This window comes from Cnephaeus nilssonii, assembly GCF_951640355.1.
Source record: "Cnephaeus nilssonii genome assembly, chromosome: 22".
Classification (NCBI taxonomy): domain Eukaryota; kingdom Metazoa; phylum Chordata; class Mammalia; order Chiroptera; family Vespertilionidae; genus Cnephaeus; species Cnephaeus nilssonii.
Genome location: NC_137093.1, coordinates 12,283,708 through 12,297,599, shown reverse-complemented (window position 1 = coordinate 12,297,599; position 13,892 = coordinate 12,283,708). Strand labels below are relative to the sequence as shown.

The 13,892-nt window shown below is 58.1% G+C and overlaps 1 protein-coding gene across 2 annotated transcripts in view; it reads right to left on the bottom strand.

Annotated features, from left to right (window-relative positions):
* HIP1R (huntingtin interacting protein 1 related) overlaps nucleotides 1–13,399 on the bottom strand; it is a 28,286-nt gene extending 14,887 nt beyond the window's left edge. Inside the window, exons 1-2 of one of the 2 annotated variants that reach the window (XR_013813045.1) lie at nucleotides 13,205–13,399; nucleotides 428–491 (exon numbers count right to left, since the gene is read on the bottom strand). Coding sequence is in view for 1 of the 2 variants with exons in the window: in XM_079762827.1 (XP_079618953.1) it covers nucleotides 428–491; nucleotides 13,205–13,297 (157 nt within the window). In the remaining variant the exon portion in view is untranslated. The remainder of the gene's footprint in view (nucleotides 1–427; nucleotides 492–13,204) is intronic. The other variant, XM_079762827.1, reaches the window with a different exon arrangement.
* Nucleotides 13,400–13,892: the final 493 nt, after the last annotated feature.

Genomic DNA, 13,892 nt, shown 5'->3' with positions numbered 1-13,892 from the left:
TATGCATGCATATAAGCCTAACCAATGGACACAGACACCAGGGGGGTGAGGGCATGAGCGAGGGGGGGTGAGAGGGGGGAATGGGGGAATAAGGATACATATGTAATCAATAAAGAAAAAAAGGAGAGAAAGGGCAAGGTCATGCCCCTCAAATTTAACAGGGCCCAGTGGTCCAAGACAATAGATGGTGCTCCTGAGATGGGGCTCAGAGTCTGACAGGAGCTGCTGGAGGCGGGAGGCTCTGCCGGGCCAGGACACAAGAGGACATGCGCCCGTCTCGGTGGGGGTGGACCTCACAAAGCCCCAGTGGCCACCTGCAGTGCCACTAAATCACTCCCACCATGCCCATGGTCAAAGGCCACACAGGGCAGGCCCCCATCCTCCACGTCCTCCCACCGCCCCTGGGACCCAGAGGCAGGAAGGATACGCCGGGCATGCTTCTCCTTCACGGGGGCCTCCTGGGTATTGATGGCCTTACTGATGCTGATGGCCTGGAGGGACACAGGAGGCGGAGTTCAGAAACGGCAACACCCAGACAGACAGGGCGACCCTTCCCGCGGTGAAAGGCACGTGTGGAGACGGACAACCAGACATCTCTCAACCTAACCAAACCAAACTCTGAAGGCTTGACATGCGCAGCTCAAACCACAGCTGACACCCGAGGCCATCAAGCTCCCAGGGGTCTGGGCGGTGAAGGAAGCGGCTGTTGGCTGCAGCCCACCAGCGCTTGGCTTTCCCGAGGCGAGGCCCAGCCAGGGTCCTGTCCCTCCTCTGGGAGAAGCGGCCCGAACAGAGCCCTCACCACACGCCGCGGACAGACACCTGCCAGCCCCATCTCGCCATGGCAGGACCCAGAGGAAGGCTGCAAGCTGGCAAGGCCCATACCGCCCCTGCGTGGGAAACCAGGATAAACCCAGCTCCGTTACCTGCCACGCAGGCTGTGTCTCTCCTGGGTGGGCAGGTACAGGAGGGGGGTTCGCTGCTACCACCTGGGCCCTGAGCAAGCAGCAATCTCATCCTTGACGAAGGTCCTCTCCCATCTCCACCCTCTGGAGTCTGGCCTCCTCCCCGTGTCAATGCCTCCTCTTCCAAGAAGGCTGCCTAGAGGTGACTGCTCCCTCACCAAAGGCTCAGGGCACCTACTGTCACCCTTGCCCACCTCACCCAGGAACTACCACCAGCCCTGGGTTTACTTGTGGATGTTTTATTTCTCCACCTGGCGGCAGGTCTTGTCCCCCCACCCAGCCCTGAGCTCCTGGGGACATCAGTGTTTGTGCACTGAGAGGAGCAGCCGCGAGTGACAGGACAGGGGCCTGACGAATGCAGACACCTCTCTGGGCCAGATCCTCCCCGCCTCCCACAATTCCTTACACTGCCCTTCCCCCAGGCGGCCAAGAAGCTGCTCACCCACCCTGCAGCCAGACCTGAGCATCCCGCCTTGTCAACAGGAAGCATGCAAGAGGGGACAGGGCAGAGGGGGCCCGAGAGACAGTGCCAGCGCTTTCTTTTTACGGCTGCAGCCACTGTGCTCCCCGCTGCTGGCATCTGAACAATAGTCGCTGCCCAGCTCGCTCATTTCTGGTGTATTGTGACCGACTTGGAGCCTGCTCAGAGATTTCCTCTGTAAGGAAAGCAGCCCCTGGGAGCGCAGGTGGCCATTCAGATCAGACACACAGGCCAGAGCTGAGGGAGCTGGGGCTGGGCAGAGGCCGTTTCTGGAGGCGCCCAGCAAGGCAGGCCGCCCTCCTTTCACACACTGTGCCCATTGTGGCCTGGTTCACACGGGGTGCGGGCAGTGCTGGGGAAAACCAGGATACATGCTCCGGCATCAAGGACGGGCTTGGGGAGCAGCCCCTGCCTCGGGGTACCAGGACCTGAGAAGAGGGCGGGCAGCTCTGACTTCTCTGTCAAAGCCGCAAGCCACCCAGGGAAGGCGCCCTTGGCCACTGGTTCTATTTGCCAGACTCTGCCAGTACAGCCGCCTGAGCCCTCGGCGCCTTCACCAAGCGCCCCTGTGGGGAGAGCACCCCACCCGGGCAGAATATGTCTAAGACAGGGGCAATGACAGGCCCTAGCTTACCCTGTGCCGAGCACGGGCAACATGCCTCCCAGCAACAACCCTAGAAAGTGGTCACGTGCCCATTTCCCTGGTGGGGAAACTGAGGCACTGGGGTTAGGGATCTTGTCTGCACAACTAATAAGAGCAAAGGCAGGTTTGGCTGATTCTATGTTCTGTGTCTTTAACGATTCTGTCCCACGCTCCCCCAGGTGTGGGTGAGCAGCTGGGAAGAGAGGGCCACTGAGGCAGTGCCAGGCAAGAGGGTGGGGCCATGCCTCCCCCAGCAGCAAGCAGCTGCCAGCATAAGCCAGGCGTGTCCTGTCTCCGGGGTGTGTAACCCCATCCCCCAGCTGTCCTGACATTTGAGCTGGCTCTTCTCACAACTGCCACCTGGTCCAGAAGACTCCAGGCAGCGTGGAGCTTAAAGCCACCGTGCAGAGCAGGCTGCCCAGAGGAGGCTAAGGACCAGCGATGTACCCACAGCCGGATCGAGTGCTTTCTCCACCCCACACACCGGGTGGACCCCAGGAAGGGCTGCTGGGGAACCCTTCTCCCTCCTGCAGGCCTCCCGCTTTGTCCTCCAGGCCAGCAGCTAGGAGCAGAGCAGAGGCCCGCCCTGAAGGAGCAGGCTGGCTGGGGCCTGGCTGGGGCCCAGCAGGGTGGGGGGAGGGAGAGGGCTGCTCTTCTGGAGCAGGGAGGAGCGCATAACTTAGCTGGGCCCAAGGTTAAGGTCAGGCATCCCCAGCTCCCACTTACTTTACTGAGCACCTTCTCATTGCTGGACCCTGGACCCCCAGAAAGAGCCCCTGCCCCCCACCCCTTTTGGGTGTCTGCTCACCTTGTCACCTTCCTGATGCCACCCTACTTAAGTCTCCATGTACTCAGCACCCACTAACGTTTCCTTATCTGTCCGTTATCCGTCTCCTCAACCTAATGTCAGCACCTCGAGGGGGGTGGTTCTACCTGGCTGGTCGCTGCTGTACCCCAGCCCCTAACGTGCCTGGCACATGGAAGATTTTCTAAAGCATGGCACCATCTGTCAGGCCTGCCCGCCCTCCAGTCCCACCCAGCCACTGGCTGCAGGACCAGGGTTCCTCCCAGCGGGAACACGGCCCCGTTGTGTGCAGGGGCAGATGTGCGGGTCGGGTCGCTCACAAGGAGGCTCAGTGCTCACACAGAGGGAGTCTGTGCACACCTCACAGGGCCTCGATGTTCCTCCCAGCAGCAGCAGCCAAGCCCCGTCCCAGAAGGGGACATCTGGCCCCAGGGACGCCCGGGCCTCCCGAGCCGGTCCTGTTGGACTTTCCCCTATGGGCACAGAGATGGGGCGTGCAGCCGGTCCTCCTTCACGCCGGACTCTGCTGAGCGATTATGACCCAGCTCAGCTTCGGGGCTGACAGTCTCAGTGGAGGCGGCCTTATCACTTGGTTCTGTCTACACAGTGTAGCACCCTCATGCCAGCCAAGGGGTGACTGTGGGAAAACTGAAGGGGGAGGGGGAACCCGGGACCACTGTGGGGGTCCTCTCGCACCTGCGTGCCTGAAGAACCCTTCTTCCCTCGGCCCCCTGCAGCCCCCGCCAGAGCCCCTCAGCAGTGCTGACCAGCAGGGGCAGTCCCTCCCGGTGGCTCAGGGGATCCCTGCCGCAGAGAGAACTGTCTTCCAGGGAGACACAGGCTGAGTGGATGGGTGGTGGGGGCCCTCAGGTCGGGAGGGAAAACCCAGTGCTGGAGAGCAGGGCCCTGGGTGGAGGGAGGACAGATGGCCACCGTCTTGGGGATTTGTCAGCTTCTCTGAGCCGCAGGGGAGAAAGGGAGCAGCTCTGAGTGGTGGGGAAGGGGGACAGGGAAGGCTCTCCCCACTCCTGAGCACAGGCAGGGGCAGGACAGATCTCCCCACTCCTGAGCACAGCCAGGGAAGCAGGACCACAGCAGTACTGGCGGGGCAGGGGGCTTTGGGGAGGGAGGGGGCGGGAGGGGCTGTAAGGACACAGAGGGTGGGCAGGGAGGGAGGGCTACCAGTTTCCTGAGCACTCACCCCCATGCTCCTGTGCTGGAAAAATCCAACAAGCCTACACCCAGGAGCCTCTGCAGGCTGCACCTCACTCTGCCCAGTGCCCAGTAGTGAGGGAGGGGCCCGACCCTCCAGAGCCAGAGGTGGGGATGAGGTTGGGGTGGCCACAGGCCAGAGATGGGGAGGCTCTAGCTTGCACCAGAGACACAGTCAGAATGGCCAGCTCCTCACAGCATGGAAAGGTGTATCTCACGCCACAGGTCTCGATCACCTAACAAGAAAATGACTTATCCAGCTCAGCCCTGTGCCAGGCACACTGCTGGGCACGTCACAGCTGAGACCTCCCTCGATCTAAGCAACCTTGGGAGCAGGCGGGCAAGGCTTCAGGAAGTTAACCACTTGCCCAAGGTCACAATGATGAAATGTTGACCAAGTGCCTCTGCCCTGCCGGGTGCTGTTCCAAGCACTTTGCACATATTGACTAGCCCCACACATCCTCCCTCGCAGACTGTGATGAGGAAGCTGCAGCACAGGCCACCTGTCCCTGTGACTGTCCTCTCAGCCCCCACACAGGCCACCTGCCCCTGTGACTGTCCTCTCAGCCCCCACACAGGCCACCTGCCCGTGACTGTCCTCTCAGCTCCCACACGACCCACCCAGCGCCCAGTCTGCACCTCACTCCACCCAGTAGCCTCCTGGGCCAACTCTCTGGGGGGAGGGGCAGAGGGAGCAGACAGCCTTCTCGGTCCCACCACAGGAACCGGCTCCCAAGGACCTGGCCTGGGCTTCACCTCAGCTCCCTCCAGGGGTGGCTCTGTCTTGTGGCCAGGGCGGGGACATCCTGGGAGGCCTCACCTGCCCTGCTTCCAGGAACAATCTCGTCCTTGTTTGTCTAACAAAAACCCTGTGGAGACAATCCCAGGACCAGGCTGGACAGAGCCAGAATGGCATTCGTCCCTGGACGGGCCACATGCAGGGCCACACACCAGGGAGCATCTTAGCAGGCGCCGACTCAGAAGACAGGAGACTGGGAGGCAGCTGCAGCCACAGCTGTGATTCCCCAAGAGGCTGGGCCCTGAGGTGGACTCATGCGTGGACTCAGGCGTGGACATGGTCAGCAAAGCCAGAGGGCCACATAGGAGGCTTCGGTCAAGGGCTGCTCACAGCAACCCAGTCCCTGCCCCATCAGCTGTGGGGCTTCACTCAGGGCACAGGGGCTCCCAGGAAGTTTGGGAAGAGCCACACAGTCAGGGGGCAGTGGGGAGGGGACAGTCCCTGAGGACGGAGCGTGAGCATTTCCCGGCTCCTCGGCCCATCGCGCAGCAACACTGTCTGGGAACCCCTTTTTCAGCAAGGGGCTGAGCCGAGTCACTGTCTCGGGGAGACATGACATCCTCTAGGCCAGTGGTCGGCAAACTCATTAGTCAACAAAGCCAAATATCAACAGTACAACGATTGAAATTTCTTTTGAGAGCCGAATTTTTTAAACTTAAACTTCTTCTAACGCCACTTCTTCAAAATAGACTCGCCCAGGCCGTGGTATTTTGTGGACGAGCCACACTCAAGGGGCCAAAGAGCCGCATGTGGCTCGCGAGCCGCAGTTTGCCGACCACAGCTCTAGTCCATCGCGATATTCACCACGGGGGAACATGGGCTCGGGAGACCCCTTCCCCAGGAGCCCACGCCCAAGGACAAATCCAGGTCTTCTCACCCAGTTCCACCATTGCCAGCCGCAGCTCCCCAGCCCTCAGACTGCATCCCCATCCCCCCGACACAGTGGGGAGATTTCGCTTTAGAAACGTCCCCTTCCCAGACCACAACTTCCCCATGTGGGAAGCAAGAATAAGAAAATCCCCGTCTTCCGGAAGGTAAGCACACATGCAACTTGTCTAAAGCATCGTGCTGTGTTCCAGCCACGTTGCCTCCCTTCTGTCCCTCCAACAAGGCAAGCCAGGTCCCACCTCCAGGCCACACTGTGCCTCCCCATCTCTCAGCTCTGGGCTGAAACACCCCTTCCTGGAGGGTCTGCCCCACCCCCCCCCCAGGAGGAGCGTATCTCCTGCTGGCTGAATGAAAGAGTGAACACTAGCCCTAGCTGGTTTGGTCAGTGGATAGAGCGTCAGCCTGCGGACTGAAGGGTCCCGGGTTCGATTCTGGTCAAGGGCACATGCCTGGGTTGTGGGCTTGGTCTCCCGTGGGGGGCATGCAGGAGGCAGCCAATCAATGATTCTCCCTCATCATTGATGTTTCTATCTCTCTCTCCCTCCCTTCCTCTCTGAAATCAATAAAAATATATTTAAAAAAATAGTGAACATTTGAATGGACAAAAGCTCTTTCAAATACAAGTGCTGGTTAAATTCAAGGTGGTGAGCGTTTCTTTCTCCAGCTAATAACTTAACCACGAGGGTTAAATACTAAAGGCAACTATAAAACAGTTTCTATTTTAAAAACCAACCCTGCAATGAATCAGACCTAAGTCTCCTTGTACTGTTATCATGACCCTTCACAGGGGCTCTCGGCAGGGACAAAACCGTCCTTCAAAGAGCCGGGCCGGGGACTGGCAGAGAGGCGGGTTATTCTGCTTTGGCGTTTCCAGAGCTGTTGGAAGGACAGAAGGATCTCATTCAGAGGTTTTGCCACCTCAAAGGCCATTGATGAAAGCGAACACAGGATTTCTGTAGCGAGGAGGTAGCTCAGATGTGGTCATATGCAAAGTAGCCGGGCGCACTGGGATGCGTCTGCAGCGGGGAAGGCAGGGGAGCGCCAGTCCTAAGGCTTCAAGCGCCACTTGTCTTCATTCATATCCCAGCCTCTCCATTACGAAACCCGAGGGCTGAGCTGAGGCCACCTGCCCTCGGGGAGGAGGGGCATGAGTCAGGAAGGATGGTGCCACTCACGGGACAGCCCAGCCCACTGCCACCTCTGCTGGTAACACAGGAGGAGGTGGAGATGCACCCCAAGTTCCACTTCCGGAATGGACAGGGAGTCACCCCAGGCAGTTTCGTTCCCTGGGCCCTGGTGACATCACTCTAAGACCTGTCTGTCCCACAAGCCAGGGGCCTGAGTCACTCCCTGGCAGGCAGACCTACTGCAGTTTGAGGCTGTTTATTTCAGCAGGAGAAGCAGCAGCCCCGCCTCAGCCAAACTTCTCTCCACGGCTCGGCCTCTCTCCGCAGTGGGAGCTGTGGCCTTTCAGGCCTCACTAAGCGGCGGCTTCGAAGAAGGGAGACTCGCATGGAATCCACACGCACCGAGTGTGTCCTCCGAGCCACGTGCTCAGGGTGCTGGGACATAGGAGGAGCCAACACCTCCCTGCCTGAGAATCTTGGGGTTCAGGGGGTAGTGCTTAGGGGGCCCAACCTTGCAAAGTGATGCAATCGTGCCCAACCTTCCATGTGCCCACGTCCTTGGTTCTGCTGCAGTGTGCGGGGAACAGGGTCACGGTGTGAGGCCGCACAGACAAGGTGATATCTGAGTCCCGCCTGGGATCAAGTGGACAAGGGAGAGCCTGGCGCACAGCGTGGCCCCGCGGCGTCTCAGGTGAGCCGGCCGGGTTTCCCTGTCCCCCAGCCAAGCAGGCCTAGACTCGACTCCAGTTTCCACGCAAGCTGCTGGAATCGAGTGCCCAGTCTCATTTCATTCACAAACAGCCCTGTCTGCCCAGGTCGCGCTGGCCTGGGCAAGGTCAGAAGGGCAGCGTTTCTGCCAAGGGAGTCACAAGCCGGCTGTCCCAACTCCCTGGGGCTTCCCCGGAGTACCTCCCAGAGGACCAGGTCCCTGGAAGTGGGCCTGCTGTCCTGGGGAAGGGGGCCGGGAGCACCTGAGACTCGCTCTTCTGGAGATGCGCCTCCCTCCTCAACAGCCCCAGCTCCACTCCTGCCCTGACAAACCACGGCACAGGGACAGAGCCCAACAGGACATTCTTTCTACTTCTTTCTGTCTGACCTGCCCTTCGGGGCTCTATGGAGCAGCTAACGCTGACACAGCATCTACTCTGCACCAGCACCAGGCAATCCGTCACCTCTCATGCCATGACCTGGGTACAACCATTGCGTCCACTTTGCAGAAGAGCCGTCTGCGGCACAGCCTTGCTCTTCACTGCTCTGCCACTGCACACCTGTCCTTCTCTCACCTCCTTCACTACATGAAAACTCTTGGAGGGGACAAGGATGATCTTTCTCGCCCTGGCCAGTGTGGCTCAGCTGGTTGAGTGTGGTCCCGGGCACCAAAAGGTCATGGGTTTGATTCCTGATCAGGGCACATGCCTGGTTGCAGGCTCAATCCCCAGTAGGGGTGTGCAGGAGGCAGTCGATGGTATGTTTCTCTCTCACATTGATGTTTCTCTCCTTCTCCCTTCCTCTCTCTAAAGTTATTTTAAAAAATTATCTTTTTCTTCCTGTAGCACACTCCAAGGCACCAGAAACAAGCCCAAAGACACAGCATGAGGTCCTCATGAACATGTCATGGGACAAATGAGCATCAAAGATGGGAAGGGTGAGGGAAGGGCTGGCAGCTGCATCCCCACCCCCATCAGGACCAAGAAGTCAATTGATGGGAGCGGGGAGGCTCAGGGGATTTCTGGCAGCCCAGAGTCAGGAAGTCAGCTGCCTGCCTGAGCATCACCAAGAGAGCAGAACCAGGTAGGAGGGCACAGCTCACCACCCATGGCACACCCCAATGGCAGACCTCAGCAGGCAGGTGAGTGCGGCTGGAATGGCTGTGGCGGCTTTGGGGGCAGTGTCCTAGGGTAGCTGTGCGCCTGGTTCTCTCTGTCCTCTTCAGAAAGGAACCTTGGCTGGCCTCTGTCCTTTAGCCACTCAACCAGTCTGTTCCAGGTGCCAGGCACCCTGCCAGCACGTGGGGACACGGCAGGGAGAAGATAGGCCTGCCCCGCCCCCATGACAATGGTGGGACGGAGCTGGGTGTCTTGCCTGTCCACCACATGGTTTAGATTTCTTCTCAAACTTGGGAGCTTTTTTGGTAAACATTTAAATGAGGCCCAAAAAGGGGTTAGTGACTTAGAGTGTTATAATACCACAGTGTTTGTAAGGAACGATGAAGATGCAAGGGTGGGCACATGTGAGTCTACCTGCCTATCACAGGAGACTCCATGGAGGGGGCGCTGGGCACGCGTGGAAGTCAGAGGGACCAGCAGGCGCAAAGCGAGAGTACTGCGTGTTTGGGAACAGCTTTTCCAAAGAGAAACTCAAGTTCCCAAATACTTGTCCTGTGGTCTGCCTCTAATAATGAGATTCTAAAGAACTCCTGGCAGGAAAACATTAAAAACAAAGCGAAACAAACAAACAAAAACAACACCCTGGGCTCCAACCCACACCAAACGACCCCGTATCTCAGGTACCCAGGCTCTGACATTTTTAAAAGCCTCCCCACCCCAGGTGATTCTCCCCTCGTGCTGTCTACACCGGCCACATGTGGCCACTGAGCACCTGTGTGTGAGCCCAAATCCAGACATGCTCTGTCAAACACACGGATTTTGAGGACTTAGTAGGGGGAAAGGAATGTAAACTATCCCACTCATAATTTTTATAGCAGTTACATGTTGTAATGGTTAATTTGAAGACACCAGGCTCAAGAACAGATAGGAGGAAAAGGAGTTTCTGTTGACTTCTTCATGGGGCTGCTAGCAAATGGGAAGTGGTACACGTGGTTCGTACTCGGTTTCCATTGGACAGGGCTGTTCTAACAGGAGCCGCAGTAAGTGTTCATCTTTACAGGACTGCGGCTCCCAGAGGCTGCAGAGGGGATGTGTTGCCGAGCGGGATGGCCGGTCCTCTGTCCGATCCCTTCCCCACCATTAACACCTGGGCTGCTCACCGCTCCACACGGGGCTTGGCATACGCAGGTACGGCCCCTCTCTCGTGCTGACCTCACGGGAAGCTTTAGGGATCTATTTCCACATCCTGCAGGGGAAACCGGCCCAGAGAAGCAAAGGGACTCAGCTAAGGAAAAAGCAAGACTAGAATTTAGCATTTCCAAGACTGAGTCCTCATCCATAACAGGCCTCAAAGGCAGGTCTGCCTGGTCAGAAATGGCTCTGAAACTGAGGCTTGGTGGGGGCGGGAAGGAAGGGAGAAAGACTAGCTGGCAGTTTGCAGAGCACTGTCCTCCCTGGCTTGCATTCCGCATGTATTAGTAACCTATTACTGCTATAATAACACGCCACAAACTTGGTGGCTTACACCTATCATCTCACAGTTGAGGTCAAAAGTCCAGAATGGGTCTCAGGGAGCTAAAGTCTCGTGCCAGCAGGGCAGCCTTTCTTCCTCGAGGTTCTGCAGGAGAACCTGTTCCCACCTGTCCCAGCTTCCAGAGGACACTGCCTTCCCTGGAGCGGCCCCAGCCCCCACCTCCAAGGCGCCAGCATCGAATGGCTCTTCCACATTTAAAGGCCATGTGACTGCATTGGGCCCACCTGGCTGACCCAGGCTAGTCGCTCCACTTTGAGGTCAGCTGATGAGCATTTTCTTAGCAAATAGACTAAAACGTCTTCACAGGTTCCAGGAATCAGGAGGCGTGCACATCGTTAGGGGCTGATCTCTATACCTTACAACAGCCCCAGGAGGTGGATGGAATTATCTCCATCTTTAGAGACAACGAAAGAGATTCAGGAGTTAAGCAACTGGCACAGGGACACCGACTAGCCCTCAGGTGTACCTGCCTAAGGAGCCCTCCATGCTACCACATCATCTTTGCAAAGGTCCAGGCCATTTTCCGGTTCAGAAGGCAGGTGCACTCTATTGTGTGGTGTTCCGTATTCAGAATACTACAACAAGCCAACACGATTTTCTGACATCCATTTTGGAAAAGGGTTTTATCACCAAAGAAAATGAAGTCGTGGGGAAGAAGAGGCCAGCTTTCTGGACACTTCCCCTAGGATTACAAACACACACACACACACACACACACACACACACAACCCCACAACAACCACAGGTACCAGGCACCTTCCCTGAACACTCCTGACTGGGGTGGGGAGGGACCTTTGTAAAGCAGGGGGTGTGGTCTGTCGAGAAAGCTAACCTGTACTCATTTTTCCTATCCTCACCCAGGAGCCCACCAGGAAAGCAGAAGCTGGGGGGTCATAAGGATGTGAATTCTTAGGAAGCCAAAGTGCTCCTTTGCAGCACAGGGCCCTGTGGTCACCACCAAGACACAGGCAGCGTATTCCACAGGGAAGGCGGGTCCGTGGACTGGACTTGCTATTCTGTGTCCAGAGGAGACGCGTGAGCAGCAACCTCAGCTCTCCGGGTCCTTCCCACCAATGGGGTCTGGCTGGCAGCTCACTAGATATTTCTGGGAACAATCTAATTAAATATTAACCATGCACAAAACCTTATTCCGACATCCCCGGTAAGTCACCCTGAAGACAAGCACAGCCAGACACTGGACCCAAACCCTATCTTTCCAGGAAAAAAAGGAGCGAGCCCTGGAACAGGCAAATGCTATTTTCACCCATTAGAAAGTTCTTCATTATAAGGAACGCTCTCAGCCCGAGGAAAAAACCCAACAAGCAAACACAAACAGAACACCTTAGTTTTTCCAAACCTAAAATGTGTGGATCTATATCAGAGACCCCTTCTCTTTGACATTAAAGAAGGTTGCTCTTGATTTATAATAACTCAAGAGTTAGACCAATAACTTAGCCCTTTAAATTCCATCTTCTCTATGTAGCAACCAGAATTCTTTATTCCTCCTCAAAAGCAAGAGGGGAGGGGGGGGGGAAATTCAGCGAATGAATAAAGCTTCGGACAACATCCAGATTCTCTCTGCCCATTAAATTTCTCCCCATCCTTCTGCAAGTTCCGGCAAATCGATTATGCATTAGTGACTTTAAATGCCACATTTGTTTTTATGATGGGCTATCCGGGTTGAAAGAAAAAAACATACCGAAGGCCAGAGGATGATGATCACAAGGATAAATTAATTTGTGGCCAGGTTACTCCTAGCGCTCGGCTTTCCATAAAAAGCCTCGGTATCCCAAGGTTTTATTATCACTTTCGTTGTTAATCACAAGCACCCAGGTAGAAGGTGTCCCTGGGGTTTTTCTTATTTCAAAAGACAGCTGCTGTAGACAGAATGTGCTAACTTGTTTTGAAAGCAACCGCAAAAGTCAGGGCTCTCTGCAGGGAGAGGTGGGGAGGAACCTGCTCGCGGCAGCCACACAAGTCACCACCATCCAGCTTCAGGCAGGGGAGGGAGGGAGGGAGGTTCTTTCGGCCTCCTTTATTTCGAAAGCAAAATTTTTTTTTAAATTTTTTTGTGTGTGGCTATTTCAGCCTTGTTTGACTTCTTTTGGCAAATAAAGAAGTACGCTCTCCCCTCCCCCCCAGGCCTGAGCACACCTCGGTGCTTGTCAAACGAAAAGGAACCGAAAAAACCAGCAGCACAGCCACGCCGGCCTCGCGCGTTCTCCGCAGGAACTCGCGTCCAAATACACGCCCGCGCCATTGTTTCACGGTTAAAATAACCCCCCGGGGACGGCGCTGCGGGCGCGTGGGAAGCGCAGGAAGGGGGCCGAGGAAGTTTCCGTCTGCCGGGCGCCCGGTTTAATGAGGGGTGTGCACCTCCTGGCGTGTGGGCCGGCGCTCGGGCAAACAAGTCCGGCGGCATCCGTGAAACTTTTCGCCCGGCAGGTAACGAGACCACAGCTCGGGGGAGGAGGAAACCGGGAGCTTCCTTCAAGGAAACGCGCTGCTTCCCCGAGGTGGGGGCGGCGTCTTCACCAGCGAGGAGGACGGGGACCCGAGCCGGCCCGCGGGAGCCGGGGAGGGGCACGGCCGGGGCGCAGACACCCAGCCGGGTCGCGCCGGCACGCCCCTGGGCCCCGCGCTCACCTGGACCCCCCGCTGGCCCACCGCCGCCTCCCGGCTTCCGGCCACCGCGGTCCCCGGTCGCACCTCAGGCCCCGGCGCCAGCGCGCGCTTCCGGTTCACCTGCGCGCGGGGCGGCTTCGACCGCGGAGGCCGGGGGGGTGAGAGGTTGAGCGGGTGAGGGGGTGAGGGGGTGAGGGAGCGGGGAGCGGCCGGTGGCTGGGCCCGAAGGGACGCGTGTGAGGGGACCGCGGAGAGGGCGCCGCCCGCCAGCCCCCCGCCCCCCGCGGCCCGCCGCTCGCCTGGGTCTTGTCGAACTGCTCCCGCTCGGCCTCCAGACTGTGGCCCGGCCTGCGGCTCAGCACCCGCGCCGGCACGTTCTTGATACTGTTCATCCTGCCGCCGCCTGCGCTCCCGGCCCGGCTCCGCGTGAATGAGGGCGCCCCGGCCGGCCGCCCGAGCCTAGGCACCGCGGAGCCGCCGCGCCCCGCCCGCCGCTGCCCGGCTCCCGGCCCCGCCCCTCGCGCCGCAGCTCCGGCTCCCGGCCCCGCCCCCTCCACCGCCGCGCCACGCCCTCCTCGCGCCACGCCCCCTAGCCCAGCGGGTCTAGGCCGAGGCCCGCAGCCCCTCCAGGCTCACTCCACCTGCTCCTCCGGCCGGGCGCGCTCCTCCTTCCTCCCGATCGGGGCTCAGGCCGTTTCCCTTCCCACACACACCCCACCATCCCGGGATCACTCAGGCTTGTCTACACCAGCCCCGGATCTGGTTCTTTTTTTTTTTTTTTCGTTTCAGTCTCATTAATTTGTGTCACAATGAATGCAATTCAGCAGCCCACTCTTTGTGCATCTCTAACGTAACTGCAGCTGTTACCCACGCGGGCTGTGCGGTGAGACTGAGGACACCCGCCTGGGGGCAGGAACTGGGAGGGGACTGGAGAGGCCGGGCAAGGACAACTTGCAGACAGATTTGAACAAAACACAGTGATGGACC